Here is an 18,153-nt window from a genome sequence, read left to right as displayed (position 1 = left end):
CTGATTTATGTATTGTTACTACATAACAGTTGAGTACAATAAATATAATTCTTATAACTCAATCCAATCCAAGATTATTCCATATTTGTGGTGGACTATTTAGTCTATGAAATCATTACGCCGCTGTTTCAGCCAATCAGTAGCGGCGTTACAAACGACTACGTTGTTCAAAGCATGATTAGCTTAATCAAATGATTAGTGAAATTTTCATTTCTCATTTACTGCAAAATTTTATATCATATCTTTACTAAAATCAGCAAGTAAGTAAAGAATGCAGTTCTTAGGATTCTTGTAGAATTTTATAAAATTCGTATGACTAGAAATGATTTTATCTTTATTTGAAAATTGTCATTAAACTTTGATTAGCCTAATCACCCTTTGAACAACTGGGCCCTGATGAAAATGAAGACAAATAAAATGTTCGTAAAACAAGATTGAAATCTTACTTGTTGTTGTAGCATTGCTTGAACAAAGGGTTGAGTTCCGTGACGCGTCTGTCCAGTAATCCGTCCGAGCGCAAGTCCATGTGTCCAAGGTGTCCGTCCGAGCGTCCGTCCGATATAGATCCGTTATTAGGTGAAGACTTGACGGATTGAGTCGACCTGAAGAATCACCAGTAAAAATAACACCTCATTATTTATTTAGTAGTAAAACATGATATTTTCACGGAAATGTAAGGGTTAATTCGTGTTGGTTATTTCATTCGGCAAATCTCGGTTGGTTCCGGTAAGCACGGAACTGGACGAGTTTAAAAATTGTCACAACGGTGGGGTGCCAACATTTATTCTGATCTTTTTATGTCACAATACGTGTAACAACATAGTCGCAAAATTGACTATTTCAAATCATTAAACTGAAATTTGTTGAAAAGCTATGGACTTAAAGCCTAAAATTTAAAGCATAAAAAGCATGAAACCGAAATGTAACATACAACAATTTACCAAACATGACAATAAAATCAATGCAGTGAACGATTGCTATACATTTAATTCAATAAGCAATGACATGAAAAAAGAAAGAAAGAAAAAGAAAAAAACTAAAAGAAAAACCTACGCTCTGTCGTCGAAAATATCCGAACCTGGTTCTGTGTCCGGACTCGGTTTTAGAATATCATTTCCGCTATAATCGATAAATCTGTAACAAAAAGCTATAGGATTTTAGATCAATTCATCAAATTTAAGATATTGCACATTTCGCTATTATGAGTTTTTTTTACAAGTTATACTCCTTAACAAGAGGCCCATGGGCCTTAGCGGTCACCTGAGTTCGGATACAGAATGAAACAAAGACACAAAAACACTATATATTGGCCCATCAGGCCCTTGAATCCAGACAGTGATTTTATAACTGACTTTTCAATCTATGAAGAGTATCTAGTTCCATCAAATCAGTGAATTCAGAAGATTTTTTTTTCTTATTTTAGTCATTTTGACCCCTTTTGGCCCCGCTCATCTACCCCTGGAGGTTGGCCAGGACCAATATGGATATGATGCAAAAATGCTATCACTGGGTAATAATTCTAACCAAGTTTGACCTATTGAAAATTAAGCAAATAATGCTCATAAATGTGTTTTTCCAATATTAATTAAAATAGCTTTCACCCCTAAACAGGGGAAAGTCTGAGATGCCAGGGCCATGAAATTCACAATTTTTGTAAAGGGCCTTAAAAAGACCGTCGAATCTATGAAGAGTATTTGGTTCCATCAAAAAATTCAGAAGGAGACTTTTGAAATTTTAGCCATTTTGACCAATTTTGGCCCACCCTCTGGCCCCTGGGGGTCGACCAGGACCAATATGGATATGATGTTAAAATACTATCTCAGGCTAATATTTCTAACAAAGTTTGACTCATTTCCTATTACAAATGACCAAATAATGCTCAAAAATGTCTTTTCCCTATATAAATTATAGTAAACTTGACCCCACCCCTCCCCAGGGGGAAACGTGAGACCCCAGGGTCATATACTTCACAATTTTTGTAAAGGACCTCAAGACCTTTCAATCTATGAAGAGTATTTGATTCTGCCATTTCTGGAATTTCAGAAGAAGATTTTTGAAGTTTTAGCCTATTTGAACCCTTTTGGCCCCACTCCTCAGGCCCCTGGGGGTCAGTCGTGGAAAAATTGTTAATAGGATCAATGGCCTTCTCATACTGATTATTCTGAAAACATCTGACTTATTTCCTATTACAAATGACCAAATAATGCTCAAAAATGTCTTTTCCCTATATAAACTATAGTAAACTTGACCCCCTCCCCAGGGCCTCAAGACCTTTCAATCTATGAAGAGTATTTGATTCTACCACTTTTCAGAAGAAGATTTTTGAAATTTTAGCCTATTTGACCCCTTTTGGCCCCACCCCTCAGGGCCCTGGAGGGCTGGGACCATATAATTCACAATTTTGGTTGACCTTTGGCTATGGAAGGTTTCTGCAAAATTTCAACAAATTCGGTTTAGTAGTTTTGGAGAAGAAGTCGAAAAAGTAAATTGTTTATCGCCATACGACGGACGACGCACGACGCACGACGACGGACAAAAGGCGATTAGAATAGGTCACTTGAGAAAATAAAGGACTGTGCATGGTTTTTAGTGATTCAATTGTTCAAATATCGAGTACATCCCTGTTATAATAGTATCATAGAAAGCTGTCATTGCAGATGTAGTTGCCATGGTAACTATTTAAAATATCCAGTATTGAGCAAATTTCAAAACCTCATTCAAGTTTTCATCCTGACACCATAGAGCGTGTCCTTGAATAACTTCATATTTCTCCTATAGATGTAATTTAAGTGCCTACATATTCTTAGTAAAAATTGAGTTTGTTCATAATTACAAGGTTTCTTGTAAAAATATCAAAAATTGTTCAAAAATGACATAAAAACTTTCGAATTTGCCTAGGTTATGCATATTTCGTATGGTACCATGGCAACGACAGCTGTAATGATAGAAAACTACCATCACCGATGAATGAGGAATTATTTGGCTGATATAGACAAGTTTCCGGATTTAGAATGCAATTACTGTAAATCAAGAAGGAAAACTCCAGAATATACAGGTATTTGGATTAAACAACTGCCGGTTTTGATAAATTCTACTGTACTATAACGGACGACCAGGTCTATTTATGATCAGCGCACACAGGGAATGTGTAACTAAGTAAACAAAAAATAATTTGACGATAAGGTGCGCATGCGTACTTACGTTTTACGAGACAATGCTGTCATTATACTGGCGTTCAGTCCTTCTGCAGAATGCGATCGGGATAGGCTATTTCTGGAAAGGTCAAAAGGTAACATGTGAATGAAATACATTATCCAAAAAGTCGCATGATTCCACACATTGTAGCACAGCACAACATGTACAACGAACATAACGATATTGATTAAGATAAATATGTGAAGTGTGCTAACTTTCCTAAAATATAATTGAAGTAATATTTCAATTTGATTTTGGAAAAGATGAGAGAAGACACCATGCAAAGTGTTATGACAATTTGGGAATTAGTCTGGTTCAAACAAATTTATGTTCTTTAACGACGAGGATAAGTTGTCACAATTAAGGAAGCCTTTACAAACACTGTAATGATTTACATAAATATGAATTTACAATAAAATACAGTATTATGAATATTTTTATTTATACACAATATAAAAACCTAGAGACATAGATAGGGGAACAATACTGAAAATACTCAGTAACTAGTATTTGAAAGTTTAATCCCTGCACTGTTTTAAATGAATTCTCATAAATGTGATTTTTCATCAGCTTCAAGTCTTAATGAGATTGTGTATTTTTACATAATGACATTTTCTGATTAAAGAAAATTCAAAAGACTATGCAAAAAAGTTCCCTATGACATTTGTTTGATCTCTGAGATGTTCAAAGATTAAAACAAAAATATTTATACATCATTAATAAGGGAATTTTAATGAAAAAAATGACCAAAGCGTTAATTTCAAAAGGGCAGCTACAGAGATCCACTGAGGCATGACGTCACCCACGCCCAGTGATTCGTCTTTCCTTTCAAAAGTATCTGAAGTCAACTATTACCCAGAAATTAAGGGATCAGTTTCATCCAGTCGTGGTTCCAAGATATTGAAAACTCTTCGAGAGGTTCTTATTACTCTATATTAAAAAAACCATTTTGGACTTGAAAATTATTTAATAAGATTGAATGAAAAAGACAGAAAAACAATGTGCAAATTCAGAACTTCAATATTAAATTTCCGGTTGAAACCGAAGATGGATAGGAGTTCAACGTAACAATAGAATATGTCATTTATGCAATACCGGAATATTGGTGATGAATTCCATTATTTGTTTTTATGATTCAGATTATAATGTAAGTCAGCTACGTGGGGATTACATTCCTGCTTACTTACTACACAAAGACATCCTAAATCCCATTAAAATGAAAAGGCATGTTCTCCCATTTTTTTCATAAAAAAATGTACGCAAATTTATGCTTATTTGTTCAGAAATTATGCAATTTGTTATAGTATTAATTAAAAACGAAGCATGTGGGCGTCAACGACGCATGCGTGACGGGACACTGCGGAAAGACTTGATATATGTGGATTGATAAGGATTTGGCCAGGTGTTCAACAGGTAAATTGTAGTTAAAAACACATACATCTAGATCAGTTCGTATTTAAGTCCAATATTAAGAGAATTTGTTCACTTGATTTTCTTGAGCATATATCGCTCACTTTATGTTTTTACTTATATATCGCTCATTTTATATTTTTGCGCATTTCACTCATTATATATTTTTGCGCATTTTACTCACTCATATATTTTTGCGCATTTCACTCATATATTTTTGCGCATTTCATTCATTTGATATTTTTACGCATTTTTCTCGTTTTAATATTTTTGCGCATTTTTCTCGTTTTATATATTTTTGCGCACTTCACTCATTATATATTTTTGCGCATTTCACTCATTTTATGTTTTTGCGCATTTCACTCATTATATATTTTTGCGCATTTCACTCATTTTATATTTTTGTGCATTTCACTTGATGTTCATACAGGGTTTTTTTTTCATTTATTTGTTATTTTTTAATAAAATAAATTCTCTAGAACTATCAAATATCAAATATTGATTTTGATATCGTTTGATAAAATCTACTGTGAAATGATCAATAGATTTTTAACTGAGATACCAGAATCGTGAATCCGAATAAAGAAAGTGTTAAATTATCAGACAGTCTTACGTACCTTTCACCCGGTAAACATACGGGTAACGACAAAGTTGACCCCATTAAAGTTCCAAATGAGGCTTCCTTCCACAGCGCCATCTGGTGACTATCCGAGGAGTAATATGTACTTTTTGTGTGGTTACTAGAAGTTTCTGACCAGTCCGACTGTGTCGATGATTGCGATTGGTCAGATTGTGACGATGACTGTGATTGGTCAGAATGCATTGGTAATGTGTATGGAACATACACGCTGTAAAATAAATAAATATGAATTCAGATCTTACTTAAAACACGATCTTTTCCTGGTCTTTTTATCTTAACAACTGAATTATTTAATGGTAGTACTGTCTTCGATGAGCCGCTAACTAGAAAAGTATTGCTTATCCTAATCGCGATTTCCTTTCACTACGCTTTGTATTGCTATGGACAAGCGATTTAAATATTTAAACTTATATCTTATGTTGTCCAGGCCATCTACAACGAGCCATGACAATCAAGAGACATCTTTATAAGGCAATACAGGCTTCCTTTGGTGCAGATTTCAGCCAAAGTTCAGCCAAATTAGCCGTAGGTTGGGGATTTCCCCCGATAAATGCGTATATGGTCACAAACAATGAAAAGAAAAAAGACCTTAATATTTATAAAATGTATTGATAAGGTCGTACCTACCTGCCGTCTCCCATCGTCTTCTCGTCATAGAGCTCTTGAGCTTGGATTTCCGTCGTGTGTTTCTTCGCTTTTCGTCGGACTCTGAAGATAGGCATAGTAAATCGAAGCACCACAGCTAATATAGCTAAGAGTCCAACCGTAATTGCCGCCCCCATAATCACTTGATCCTGTATCGAAAACGGACCTGATTCAGTTCTATCTAAAACCGGAAATGTTTCTAACGTATCCGAGAAATTTGTTAGTGTGGTACTTCCGGTTGTTAATTGCACTACCGTCCGGTTTATTTGAGGTTCCGATAAATCACTTTGTGTCAGAGGTGGTATCGTCGTAAAGTCCGAATCATCGTCAGTGATGTTAAATATTTTGATTACTCCTGTTACAGTTTCCTCGACGATCGTCTGTTCGATGATCGAAGCTATGGAATCTTCCGGTAAATTTTCCATGATCTGTAACAAGCAAAGGACACTGTCATTACAACAACAACAAAAAATGTATCCGTGAAGAGTCTCATTTAAAGTGCTCATACTGCAGATTAGCGTGTGAGGATATGCAGCTTTTGCGACACGTTCGCGTTTTAAGAATACCGTAAAATATGTTTGAGCTTGCACATTGTGATTGCTCGACCTCGTGATTATTACTTTTAAGTGCTATCTCAACGAAACAATCGCCGAGAAGAACAGAAAATTCGGTCCACTATCAAAGGACGAATTGGCTGGTCGCAAATCCATTAGTTAGCATTGTGATTGGCACTATTAACACTTTTGGTTCATGCTTTGCAATTCTAATTGGGGAGAATTAGTCTAATGATACAAAGACGTGGCCAAGAAATGGAGAAAGCAGAGGCCGATATTTGACATTGTCTGCCATCTTGCTCATCCACCACCGCCCAGACCTGTTGGGCAAGTGGTAGAATTGTTATAGCCTTTATGACTTAGCCACCGCTAGTCCTGGAGTTGTTGCCGACTTTTAAGACAGGCTAATGACTCTCCAACGCAAACCTAAAGGTCTAATGGACATTAAAAAAATGACCATCGTAACATGAGGTGGAAGAAAGTAATATAATACAATAATTTCTCTGTTACCTCTGCCTGGATATCGAGAGCTGTGCTGGAATGTCATACACTTTAACCACTTTGCTATCGTAATCCATAGGGGGATTTGTGGTAAAATATAAAACACATTCGATGTGCATCTACTATCAGGTGAACCGCTAGTGGTAGAATTTTAGACGCCTTAACCACTCAGCCACTGTGACCCAGAGGTGGAGGGCTGGAGAATGTCAGACACCTAGAGGTAGTGACCAAGAGGTGGAGGGCTATGTTAGACACCTTAACCACTCAGTCATATTACTGTGACCTAGAGGTGGAGGGCTAGTGACATAGAATGTCAGACGCCTTAACCATTCAGTCACTGTGACCAAGAGGTGAAGGGCTAGAGGTAGAATGTCTGACACCTTAACCACTCAGCCACTGTGACCCAGAAGTGGAGGGCTAGTGACCTAGAATGTCAGACGCCTTAACCACTCAGTCATCAAGACACAGAAGTGGAAGGCAAGTGATAGAATTTCAGACACTTTTACTACTCAGCCACCATGGCCAAGATACGTAGAATACATTGTAGAATGTCGGACGGTTTGATGACTCGGCTATCTCAGCTAAAACAGAAATGTAATAACTACACATGTATACATATAAATGTCCAGTAAAAGTCACAGGTAAACACATCCACTGAATGTTAAATCACTTTATGCAACACCAAAAATGATAAATTGATGCACACTGTTGTGCAACTACTGACTGCTTGTGGACCACACCCAAGTTTATAACCCACAAAGGCAGGCCAGAGTAAGAAGTAAAATCCTCACCGGACTTCGGTGAGAAATATCCGTCAACAATTTGGTTGGAATGTCACTCTGGTTGCATAATGTAAAATGCATGAGGATTATCTCGTAAGCTTTGTTAAAATAACACATTCTGTTTGTCTTTTATTAAAATATGTGTATAAAAATTTTATTTAGCTAAGTCTCATAGTGCGAAAATAATTTTCATATGTAAAATGTTAATTTTTCCTCTTTGCTGTTGAATGTAATAATTAATTACGTAAATAGTTTAACATCTCCCGGAAATATGAAATATTCACACGGGGCACAGGTTCTTGATACATAGTCGTGATTTACTACCGATATTAATATATTGTTGGTATGTTACATGGACCAACGATGTGAAATTTGCGCCGAACCCCTGTGGTATTTAGTTACATGCATCACCAGTGTGAACGTTGCACATTCTGTAACGGTGTAATAAATGTGATGATAAGTATTTAAAGAAGAATTTATCACAAATTTAGTCGGAGACAACACCCTACTAGCTTATTAAAACATAACAGACGTCAGGGAGACGCCAAAAACTCTATTTACGCCAAAACATAAGTCGTCAACAAAATCTATGCTTTTTACATAAACAATTACAGTTTGATACATCTTTATACATAATTATAAACATTTAAATGAGTTGGACACGAGTCAAACGTTTGTTTATTTATGTTTTATGTCTTTTTAATAACAAGAATTATTAAAAAAAAATGTAATTATATGATATTAACTTTAATTTTCAAATTAAAAGAAAATTAATATTTGATATAATAGAATAGTAAAAACAAATGAAATTAAATCAAACAATATGGAACAACAAGATCAAAAAGCAAATTTTCCACTTTAATTTCACAACATACATGTGCGTGCATAATCTAAATAATTTAATCTGTAATGTATCATTAGCTTTCACAAAGGTTCGAAAAAAAAACTTCTTGAGCTCTTTCATGAAATCTTATATGAAATGATTGTACACTATTAATTGTTTTTTTGGTTCATTGGAAAGGATATGGAAATATAAATAAAAAAAAATAAAAAAGCAAATAAATATTGCGTGCGAGCACAGTACTTTTGCATGCGAATGCATTACTATTGCGCGTGAACAATATAATTATCGCGTATGAATGCAATAGTAATAGTTTATTTTTAGAAGAAGGCATTCATTTATTCGGTGTGTTTAAATTTTGTCAAAGTTATATGCGCCATAATTGGGCGAAAATTTTTAAGCTGTGAAAATCATTTAAAAGGACAGACAAGCAGGTATGATGCACTATAAACATTAGCTAGGACACATAATGTATGCAATATAAAAGTTCTTGTTTTTTTAAGCCTTATGTACGCGTATTATTAAAAGCCCGGTCCCACTGGTGTTTAGAAAGATTTGCAAATGCATTGCGCACAAAATTGGCTGATATTCGCTGAACATACGCAAAATTCGTAAATCGTACTTGTATCTGTCGCCCAACATCCGCACACATCCGCAATTATCCGCATAGGCATGCGTTTCCATTCCCGGATGTTTGAACTACACAAAATATTGATTGCGGAAATTATTCGCATTAGATGCGCTATTCGTACCAATATATACTCAATGCATGCTTATTTTATGCGCTTCATAACCGCTGATATTCGTTAGTATCCTCAACTGATAGGGTTTTGCGGCGTAAAGCGAACTGGAATAATATGTAAAACGAATATTTAACGTACCTATTACGTTGACATCACGAATTAAAGTAATTTGTAGCGAATGAATAAAGCGTTTATGTAACGTCTGTTTTGCATTTTATTTGAGAACAATTTAATTTGCGAAATTGTAACAAATAGCGTAAACCAAAACTTCTGTATTAATATGGCAGAAATCGACATATCTGTCTATTATTTCCAGTCTGTCATAAATTTGCAATACGTTATTAACATATATCCGTTATTTATGCTTGACAATTTGTTATTTTTAGCCAGTTTTGTCGCGGATGACAACGAACGGTCGAAATTTGTAAACTAGATTCATCCGTTACTAATACGCTCTTTAGTGGGACCGGGCCGTAGATGAAAACATACTTGTATAAGCCACTTTACAATTTCAACCAATGTAACAATGACTAATGATAAACCACAACGTTAGCTTCATTGTCTGACCGTATGGACTCATTTCAATACAAAGGTACCGGCATGACAGAGGTAGGTATAAGACGGTGTTAAAATTATCCATCACAACGCCTGTGCATATTTCAGAAAATTACACGAAAGAGAAACAAGGTTTTACATGTGTATGATGTAACCAACTGGATAATATAATTAAACGTTCTAAGCACATATGTGATGTCAAAACGACTATAGGTTAACACATTGGGCGAATTCATTAAAATTATGTGTCATTTCTGACCATAATGAATATGGTCGAAAATCAACAAAATTATCAAATTACGAATACTATACAAAAATCGTCATCCGGGTCGTGAATATGATTTACTTGTACGTAAACATACTTATTACATCATAATTTTATAATCTGTCAAAACAAGCGTGTATGTGAGTGAGATGGGCGGTTCGCCATCTCTCACCTGGCTGACGTATTTACGAGCTACTAATGTCATTGTAAACATCGAATGACATTAGCCACGCGAGCTAGAAATTTTATCCCAAAGATAGTGATCATGTTCATAGAAACACGATGGTATGTTCAATAAAAACATTCAAAAAAATCAGGACCTATGTTTGACAAACACGCGGAGGAGATGGTTGCTGGTGTGTGGTCGAATTGGAATATTTGTCGGTATGTAGTTTTTACCGTGGTTAGAGCATTCATATAATTTTGTAGATTTGGTTTGGTTAGTATAATGTCCTATTAACAGCCAGGGCCATGTAATGACGTGCCGGGTTTGTTCGTGGAGGAAAGCTGGATTACTCGGAGAAAAACAACTGACCAGCGCGCGCGGTCAGTACCTGGCAACTGCCCCAAATGGGATTCGAACTCGCGGCCCAGACGTGGAGGGCTTGTGGTAATATATCTAGACATCTTATCCACTCGGCCTGACCGCGGCAACATAATGTAGATAGAAATGATTTAAGATAACATACCAAAATAACTGAATAGTTGTTTTATATATATTGCTCCATTAAATCAACCTATGTATCTACACAACGCCAATATCATGTTATTTAACCTGTTCTAGTGTTATATGTGCATTATTTTCATGTTCACGAATCAAGAGGATCTTCTGATATTTCATTCACAAAGAAACACGCCCTTAAATGATTTAAGTTGTGTCGGTTTTTTAATACTCACGAATCAAGAAGAGTTTTTCATATGTTGTTTACCATCGAAATTTACCAACATTTGGATGATTAGAATGATTACAATGGAACAGTTTTAATTATTCATATATTTAATTATATAAAAAGTCAAATAGGAGCTCAAAATGATTTTTTGCAGTACTGCCAAATTATTATATTTACGTCAACAGTGCTTTGAAATGAGTACATATGGTCAGACCATGATGTCAAGTTATGGTCTACAATTTCATAATTTCATTTTACATTTTCACATTGTTATTAGTTATTGTAAAGTGACTTTTGCAGATATAAAGCGTAAAACAGTAAAAATTGTAAAACTTTTACAGTACAAACGTTTAAAAAAATGTGATGTTACTAATATTTATAATACACAATACATTTTATATGTGCCCTTGAATGATTTTTACAGCATTATTCATCAAACCTTATATTATCCAATAGATTACTGTCAAAATTTTAGCACATATAACTTTAATACTTGATATCATAACCCATGTTTGCTATTTTAATTAAAATTTTAAATGATTCCTTATGAAAATGCTATTTTGGCTAATTATTGAGAGGTGAGGTTATATGGGTACCCCCAGAAAATTACAGAAAATGAATGGAGCCAGATCCAGAAAGCATTGAAAGAGGAGAAATAGAGCAGTTTTCTTTCCTTTTTTTGTATCATCGAAGCAGAAATACCGAGAAAAAAAACAAAAAAAAATCTATATTATAGTTGCCGCCTAGTGTCAGTTTTGTCTACACAGAAGATATCTATAAAACGTCCATGTTCTGTAAAATTTGTTTGTTTGTTTGATTAATTAACGTCCTATTAACAGCTATGGTCATGTAAGGACGGCCTCCCATGTATGCGGTGTGTTGCGTGTATGTTGTGGGAGGTGCTTGTTTTGGGAGACTGCAGTATATTCATGTTGTGTTTTCCTGTATAGTGGAACTGTTGCCGTTTTTATAGTGCTATATCCTGAAGCATGCCGCCGAAGACACCAAGCAACACACCCACCCGGTCACATTATACTGTAAAATGTTTCGTGCTAACGTAAATAGTGTGAAAACAAATATTAATTAAGTGCATGATTTGTAATCATCGCTGAGAAGCCATAGGAACTGTTCGCAGATGCTGAACCACAATACGAACAGTTGACGGCCCCTGAATCCCAATAGGAACAGTTGTGTAAAACTAGCTGTTAAATGAAACAGAGATTTATGCAATATAAAACAATCTTTTACACGAAGACTCCAGCCAGCAACACAATTTGTATTCAGTTTGTTTTACGTACTGAGAGTTTAAATGTAACAGTTGTATGTACTATTTTAAGATTCTTTCATATTTGGATAGCATGATTAGAAGTATTCTACCCGAGGGTCACAAAATGTTGTAAAACCCTCGAATGGACATGTGACCCTCGGATAGAATATCCCTATCCACATATGTAAGAGTATTTTTCTTTATACCTTGACGTTTTATTACAATTTTTCAAATGATATCCCACAATATAGATTTAAGTTTGAAGCAAACGCAAATGTATTTTCCACACTTGAAAATTACTTGATATGTTTTGGCCCAAATCCCATTGTTTGCATTTTTTATAGTAAAGTTTTTCTGAAAATATGTTAAATATAGTGAAAAGTGTGAAACTAGTATTTTGTTGACGCCGTGATATCAAAAGGCTGTATTGCATGGGTAGCCATGTATTATAGTCCGAGGTAAATGGAATGTAATGAGACCAGCCAGTATTACACCCGTAGGAGAGGAAACCCGTTTTTTACAAGACTTTATTCCATCCAGCAACACAAGTTGTGTCAAGCATGCCATAATGATTGGCTATTATGGAATGTAATATTAACCAATCGAAAAAAGGCTAGATCCCAGCTATATTTTGGCATTGTGAACTCGTTATTATTTCGCTTTTGATATTCATAAATTAGCCACACAGATTACGAAAGCAAAGCAGCTTTTAAATTGTTATACATCGGCAAGAAGTCTCAACAAAGAAAAAAAATATGTAATCATTATTTAATTTCATATGTTACACTCATTTCTATTGTTTAGATCTTTGAGGTTATTTTTCCATAAACCGAAAGAATTATACTACATTATCAAAACTGAACTATTGCATAAAATATCACTGCGCCACAACTCAAAGTGTTTCATTGTAAAATTAAGTAAAATGTATGCCTAATTAGAACCCGAGTGAGTTATCAGAATTAAATAATAAGCATTATTCTCAATATCTTTTGGGGTTATGAAGTCATAGACAAAAAACGGACGGACATTTTTTTATAGTCTAAAAATAGTCTCGACACGATATTCAGTGAATCATCAATCGATAAATTGTTTTACAGGACTAACCAGTTATTCTCATTTATATTCAATTTGTGTACTTAAAATAGCTTGGAAGACAAACGAAAACTACATGCATGCAAATGACATGTGTAATGAAACTTGTTAGGTTTGACACAGCATAAACTATACGATAATAAAATAGCGCCAACATCTTTTCCTCTTGAAATTAATCCGTGTTGTTCAGATCTAGGGAATTTTCACATGCTAGAAAATAAGATGCAATATCTCGCCAAGCGAAAAGCTTTATGCATACATGAATACAACTTTTAAAGGTCGACACAGAATAAACCAAAAATAAAATAATATGTAGACCTCTTGGCACTTATCCGTGATGTTCAGGACTTATCATTACTGCAAACAAGGATGCAGTACCTCGCATAAGTCGGTATAATGTAATATAACTATTACATTATCATCATACTTATAGGTATAGTATCAAATAAGATTTATCAGCTAGCTTACCTTGATTTTACCTGTCGTGTATTCCGTAACAATGCCTCACCTGGCCGCTCGTTGAGAATGAATTAATGAGCTAACGTCTGTTGTTTTCTCATGGAATACACCTTTTCATTTATGACGTCACGTCTGTGGTTTTAAATATAGGTACGGGAATACTCCCCCACAAACATACAAGAACATGTTCCGGAGGCCCGATAAGGGGTAATAGAAAGTTTAAAAGTGAATGTTTTGCAAATGTTCGAGGGTCAGATAGAGAAAAGTATTCTTCTCCTCAATATAGACTATTAGCACTGTATTATAAAGCAATTTAAAAGATAAAAAAGCAAATAAATATATCCACAAAAATACATTTCATTCTAGCTTTCGGACAACGTTTAAACCTATGACCTTACTTTCATGTCAAACTTGACCTCTTTAATTTACCTCCCTATTTGGATGTTGTCAGATCCTAATCTTAATACACCTATGACATCATCTTTGTCTGAACTCTCAATTCTATTAAGACATGGAGAGATGTAATGAGCAACTTATTTCGTATTTTTTTTTTCAGATTTTGTTTCCTTTGCCCCAACGTTCCTAATTTTAATTAGTTTTTAGTTAACATTGACAGTCATTTTCTTTAAACACCTAGTGTTTTTGATTTCCGTTTTCCGTTTCCATTTCAGATCTTAAATCTGCTTTGTGTTTTGCATCCATTAAATTTCTGTTCTATTTGTTCACGTAATTGGCAATGCTTCTGATGTAAAAAAAACAACGTATATGTTTTACCCGGCTGCTTATCAACAGTAATTTCGTTATTTTTCCAGTAATAAAATGTCTTCTACTACAAGATAAGTATCTGTCAGACTATTGTCTCAAGGAGTAATTAATTAAAGTAATTAAACAAGTACTTTCATCCTCCCTTGTCAGCTGATGAGTATTCGGTATTTTCATATTACAGAGTTATCTTCCCTTGCGGGTAGGTATTGATTGTGACGTCATGTGTTTGCGAGCGTACCGTCATACTTTTCGGAGAAAACGACGTGATTTGCGCTCACAAAATAATGACGTAACAATCGATACCTGCCCGCAAGGGAGCTAACTCTGTAATATGCAAAGACGCAATAGATATACAGAGGATCCCAGTTCTATCTAGCACATTTTGCATGTGCATTGCGCATGTCATAATATACATAAGAAATACACTCTATTCCTAACGCATTCACCTCTGAAAACTCTAATGGACTGGCCTTGTCCTTTATTTAGAAGAGTCTAAATGTGTCTTCGGGGGTGAATGAATTTATTCATGAGGACTGCTACAATCTGATACTACTCGGTTATTTCGCCTTATTTCACCTTTATTCAGAGTTTTTTCTCTCAAATGTATAAGAGATATTACCATCTTAATTTCTGACTGAATAAATGCTATACGTTCAACATTAACGACAGTAATTATTCTAAATGTTCTGGAGTCTCATTATTGATGAAATTAAGATACTCTTTCCATTACTAATTTGTGGGCCGTCTTTTGAACCCTTCCCCTTTTTTCAATTACTGTTTGCTTCAACTCGTACGTAATTTCAAACTCTAGATCTTTACTATTTTCAACAATGTAGCAGTGACAGAGAAAACAAATGTTTTCTGAAAGTTTGTTTATAGAAGTGCAGTGATTATCATCCGATTGGACGTCGTGGATATCTGACCGCAGTTTCGTAAATAATTCAAACATTTTTAATAACTGACCGCAGTTTCGTAAACAATTCTAATAAATTTGCGATAAATGACGGCAGATTCACAGCTAATTAAAATATATAATTATTTAGTTTACCACAAGATGTAAATTATCAACGCCCTTGAGCCACACACGAGTATAAAGGTTGTTACCAGTGGCGTAATATTTGATGTGCTCGGAATATATCTCTGCACAATTGGCCAGTCAGAATAGACTGAAGAAGCCATTATTTAACTATGACCTGTAAGCACTAGCATGTCCGTTGTTTGGTGTGATTTGATTGTTTACATGTCCTTTTAACTGCCAGAATCACTTAAGTACATTTCTAGTTTAGGTGGATGAGGAAATTCGGAGAATCCGGAAAAAATAACGGAGCTCCGTCAGTACCTAAATGTACAATTACGTAGTATTTCAATAATTTCACGAGAAAATGACTCTGAAAAAGTATATGCTTCGTAATCAAAACGTTAATCAGATGGTGCCAATTATCCCGTACGAATAAAAGTTAATCACACATTTCGCATTATCTCTTATGAACATATTTCTTATTATTACCTATAAAAATATGATTTTTCTTATAATATCTTAAGCAGTTAAGATGTCAATTTTAATCTTTTAGGAAAAATAAGATAAATCTTTTCTTATATTATCTTACGCGGTTAAAAAAATAAAATATCTTAAGAAATTAAGATAAAACTTATAACATTTTAATAAATAAAATACATGTTTCAATTTTTATATCTTAAGAAAATAAGATTCTAGTTATACTTGTTTGGGGAAATAAGATATTCTCGTAATACCTTAAATAATATATTGCCTGTTGTACTTATGAAAACCACATAATCCATGCAACTTCCATTTATAAAAATATTCCAATGTTTATAGCCCATCACAACAAAAAATAACCATGATTACATAAACAAACAATATTATCTCATTACCACAATTATGTAAACATGTAGTCGCCGTCATTGAGGACAGACACTGTCAGACATATTGGAATGACGTCATCGACTGTTAATGAGTAATGAAGGAGTGGGTGGGGCGGGGCGGACGTTATTAAACAATTACATTCATAGCTTTTTTTTTTTTTTTTTTTTTGTCAATCAATCTTTTATTAACCAAAAGCCCTTAGACTTATAGGTACACCAGTTCAACATTTCATTGGCGATTGTTTCTTCATATATAGATGAATGTCGTATTATATTTAATACAGTTTTCTTGTTATCATCGCTTTTACATTTTATGTATTTCTGTAAAATTATCCGAGTTTCCACTGACCCTGATACCAGGCTTCGACATTCCGATGTCTATGTATGAAGAAACTCGGGCTCATGCTTCAGTAGGTATCTCCACATCTGAATGTCTAAGTCACGTGTAAATATTGGATGGGGGTCACAAACAAAAGTATCAATTGTTTCAGCTTTTATACTAAAACAAATATATTTTTAAGAATACTACTTCTAACGTTTTATTATTCATATATATATATACATATATCAGTCTAAGCAATATTGAAAATACTTAGCTACAAGGACCCAGACATGATTTAGAATACATAAACATATTAACAACCCAGTGGCTGTAATCCAGAGGTGAAGGTTTAGTGGTAGAACGTACACACTTTATAGAATGTCAGACATCTTAACCACTCAGCCACTGTTACCCAGAGGTGGAGGGTTAGTGGTTGAATGTCAGACATCTTAACCACCCAGCCACTTTGACCCAGATATGGAGGGTTAGTGGTAGAATGTCAGACACCTTAACCACTCGGCCACTGTTACCCAGAGATGGAGGGCAAGTGGTAGAATGTCAGAACACCTTAACCACTTAGCCACTGTGACCCAGACATGAGGGCTAGTGGTAGAATGTCAGACACCTTAACCACTTAGCCACTGTGACCCAGACATGAGGGCTAGTGGTAGAATGTCAGACACCCTAACCACTTAGCCACTGTAACCCAGACATGAGGGCAAGTGGTAGATTGTCAGATACCTGAACCACTCAACCACTGTGACCCAGACATGGAGGGCTAGTGGTAAAATGTCACACACCTTAACCACTCAACCACTGTGACCTAGACGTGGAGGGCTAGTGGTAGAATTTCACACATCTTAACCACTCTCCCACTGTTAACCAGAGATGGAGGGCTAGTGGTAGAATGTCAGACATCTTAACCACTCAGCCACTGTGACCTAGAGGTGGAGGGCTAGTGGTAGAATGTCACACATCTTAACCACTCTCCCACTGTTAACCAGAGATGGAGGGCTAGTGGTAAAATGTCAGACACCTTAACCATCTAGATCAGATGTGGGAGCTATAGCTTGTTAAGAATTATCAAACACCTTAACCATTGAGACACCACGTCAGCAAAGGGTGTGATTACAAATTAGTCATAATTACGAAAAAAAGGGAAAAAACATTACTCTATATTTCTAGAACATCACTATGAATAAATGTCAACATTTAAAAGGATTGATCACGTATTACGATTGCGAACTACCAAGTACGTTAGCTTAACATGTCGTTAGATTTGACATAATGAACTTCTTAATCAATAATGGGCCGCTTAACACATAAACAATCTAGTAAGTTAG

General features: G+C 35.0%; 1 protein-coding gene across 2 annotated transcripts in view; it reads right to left on the bottom strand.

Annotated features, from left to right (window-relative positions):
* LOC138306258 (uncharacterized) overlaps positions 1 to 18,153 on the bottom strand; it is a 34,373-nt gene that overhangs the window by 1,510 nt on the left and 14,710 nt on the right. The window contains exons 1-6 of one of the 2 annotated variants that reach the window (XM_069246666.1): positions 13,849 to 13,935; positions 5,873 to 6,318; positions 5,223 to 5,453; positions 3,202 to 3,273; positions 1,054 to 1,134; positions 447 to 602 (exon numbers count right to left, since the gene is read on the bottom strand). In XM_069246666.1, coding sequence (XP_069102767.1) covers positions 447 to 602; positions 1,054 to 1,134; positions 3,202 to 3,273; positions 5,223 to 5,453; positions 5,873 to 6,315 — 983 coding nt within the window. In that variant the 5' untranslated portion in view covers positions 6,316 to 6,318; positions 13,849 to 13,935. Of the gene's footprint in view, positions 1 to 446; positions 603 to 1,053; positions 1,135 to 3,201; positions 3,274 to 5,222; positions 5,454 to 5,872; positions 6,319 to 13,848; positions 13,936 to 18,153 lie in introns of those variants that run through there. The other variant, XM_069246665.1, reaches the window with a different exon arrangement.

This window comes from Argopecten irradians, chromosome 13 (genome assembly GCF_041381155.1).
Source record: "Argopecten irradians isolate NY chromosome 13, Ai_NY, whole genome shotgun sequence".
NCBI lineage: Eukaryota > Metazoa > Mollusca > Bivalvia > Pectinida > Pectinidae > Argopecten > Argopecten irradians.
Note: the sequence above shows the minus strand (reverse complement) of the source record. Positions and strands in the feature narration are given on the sequence as shown.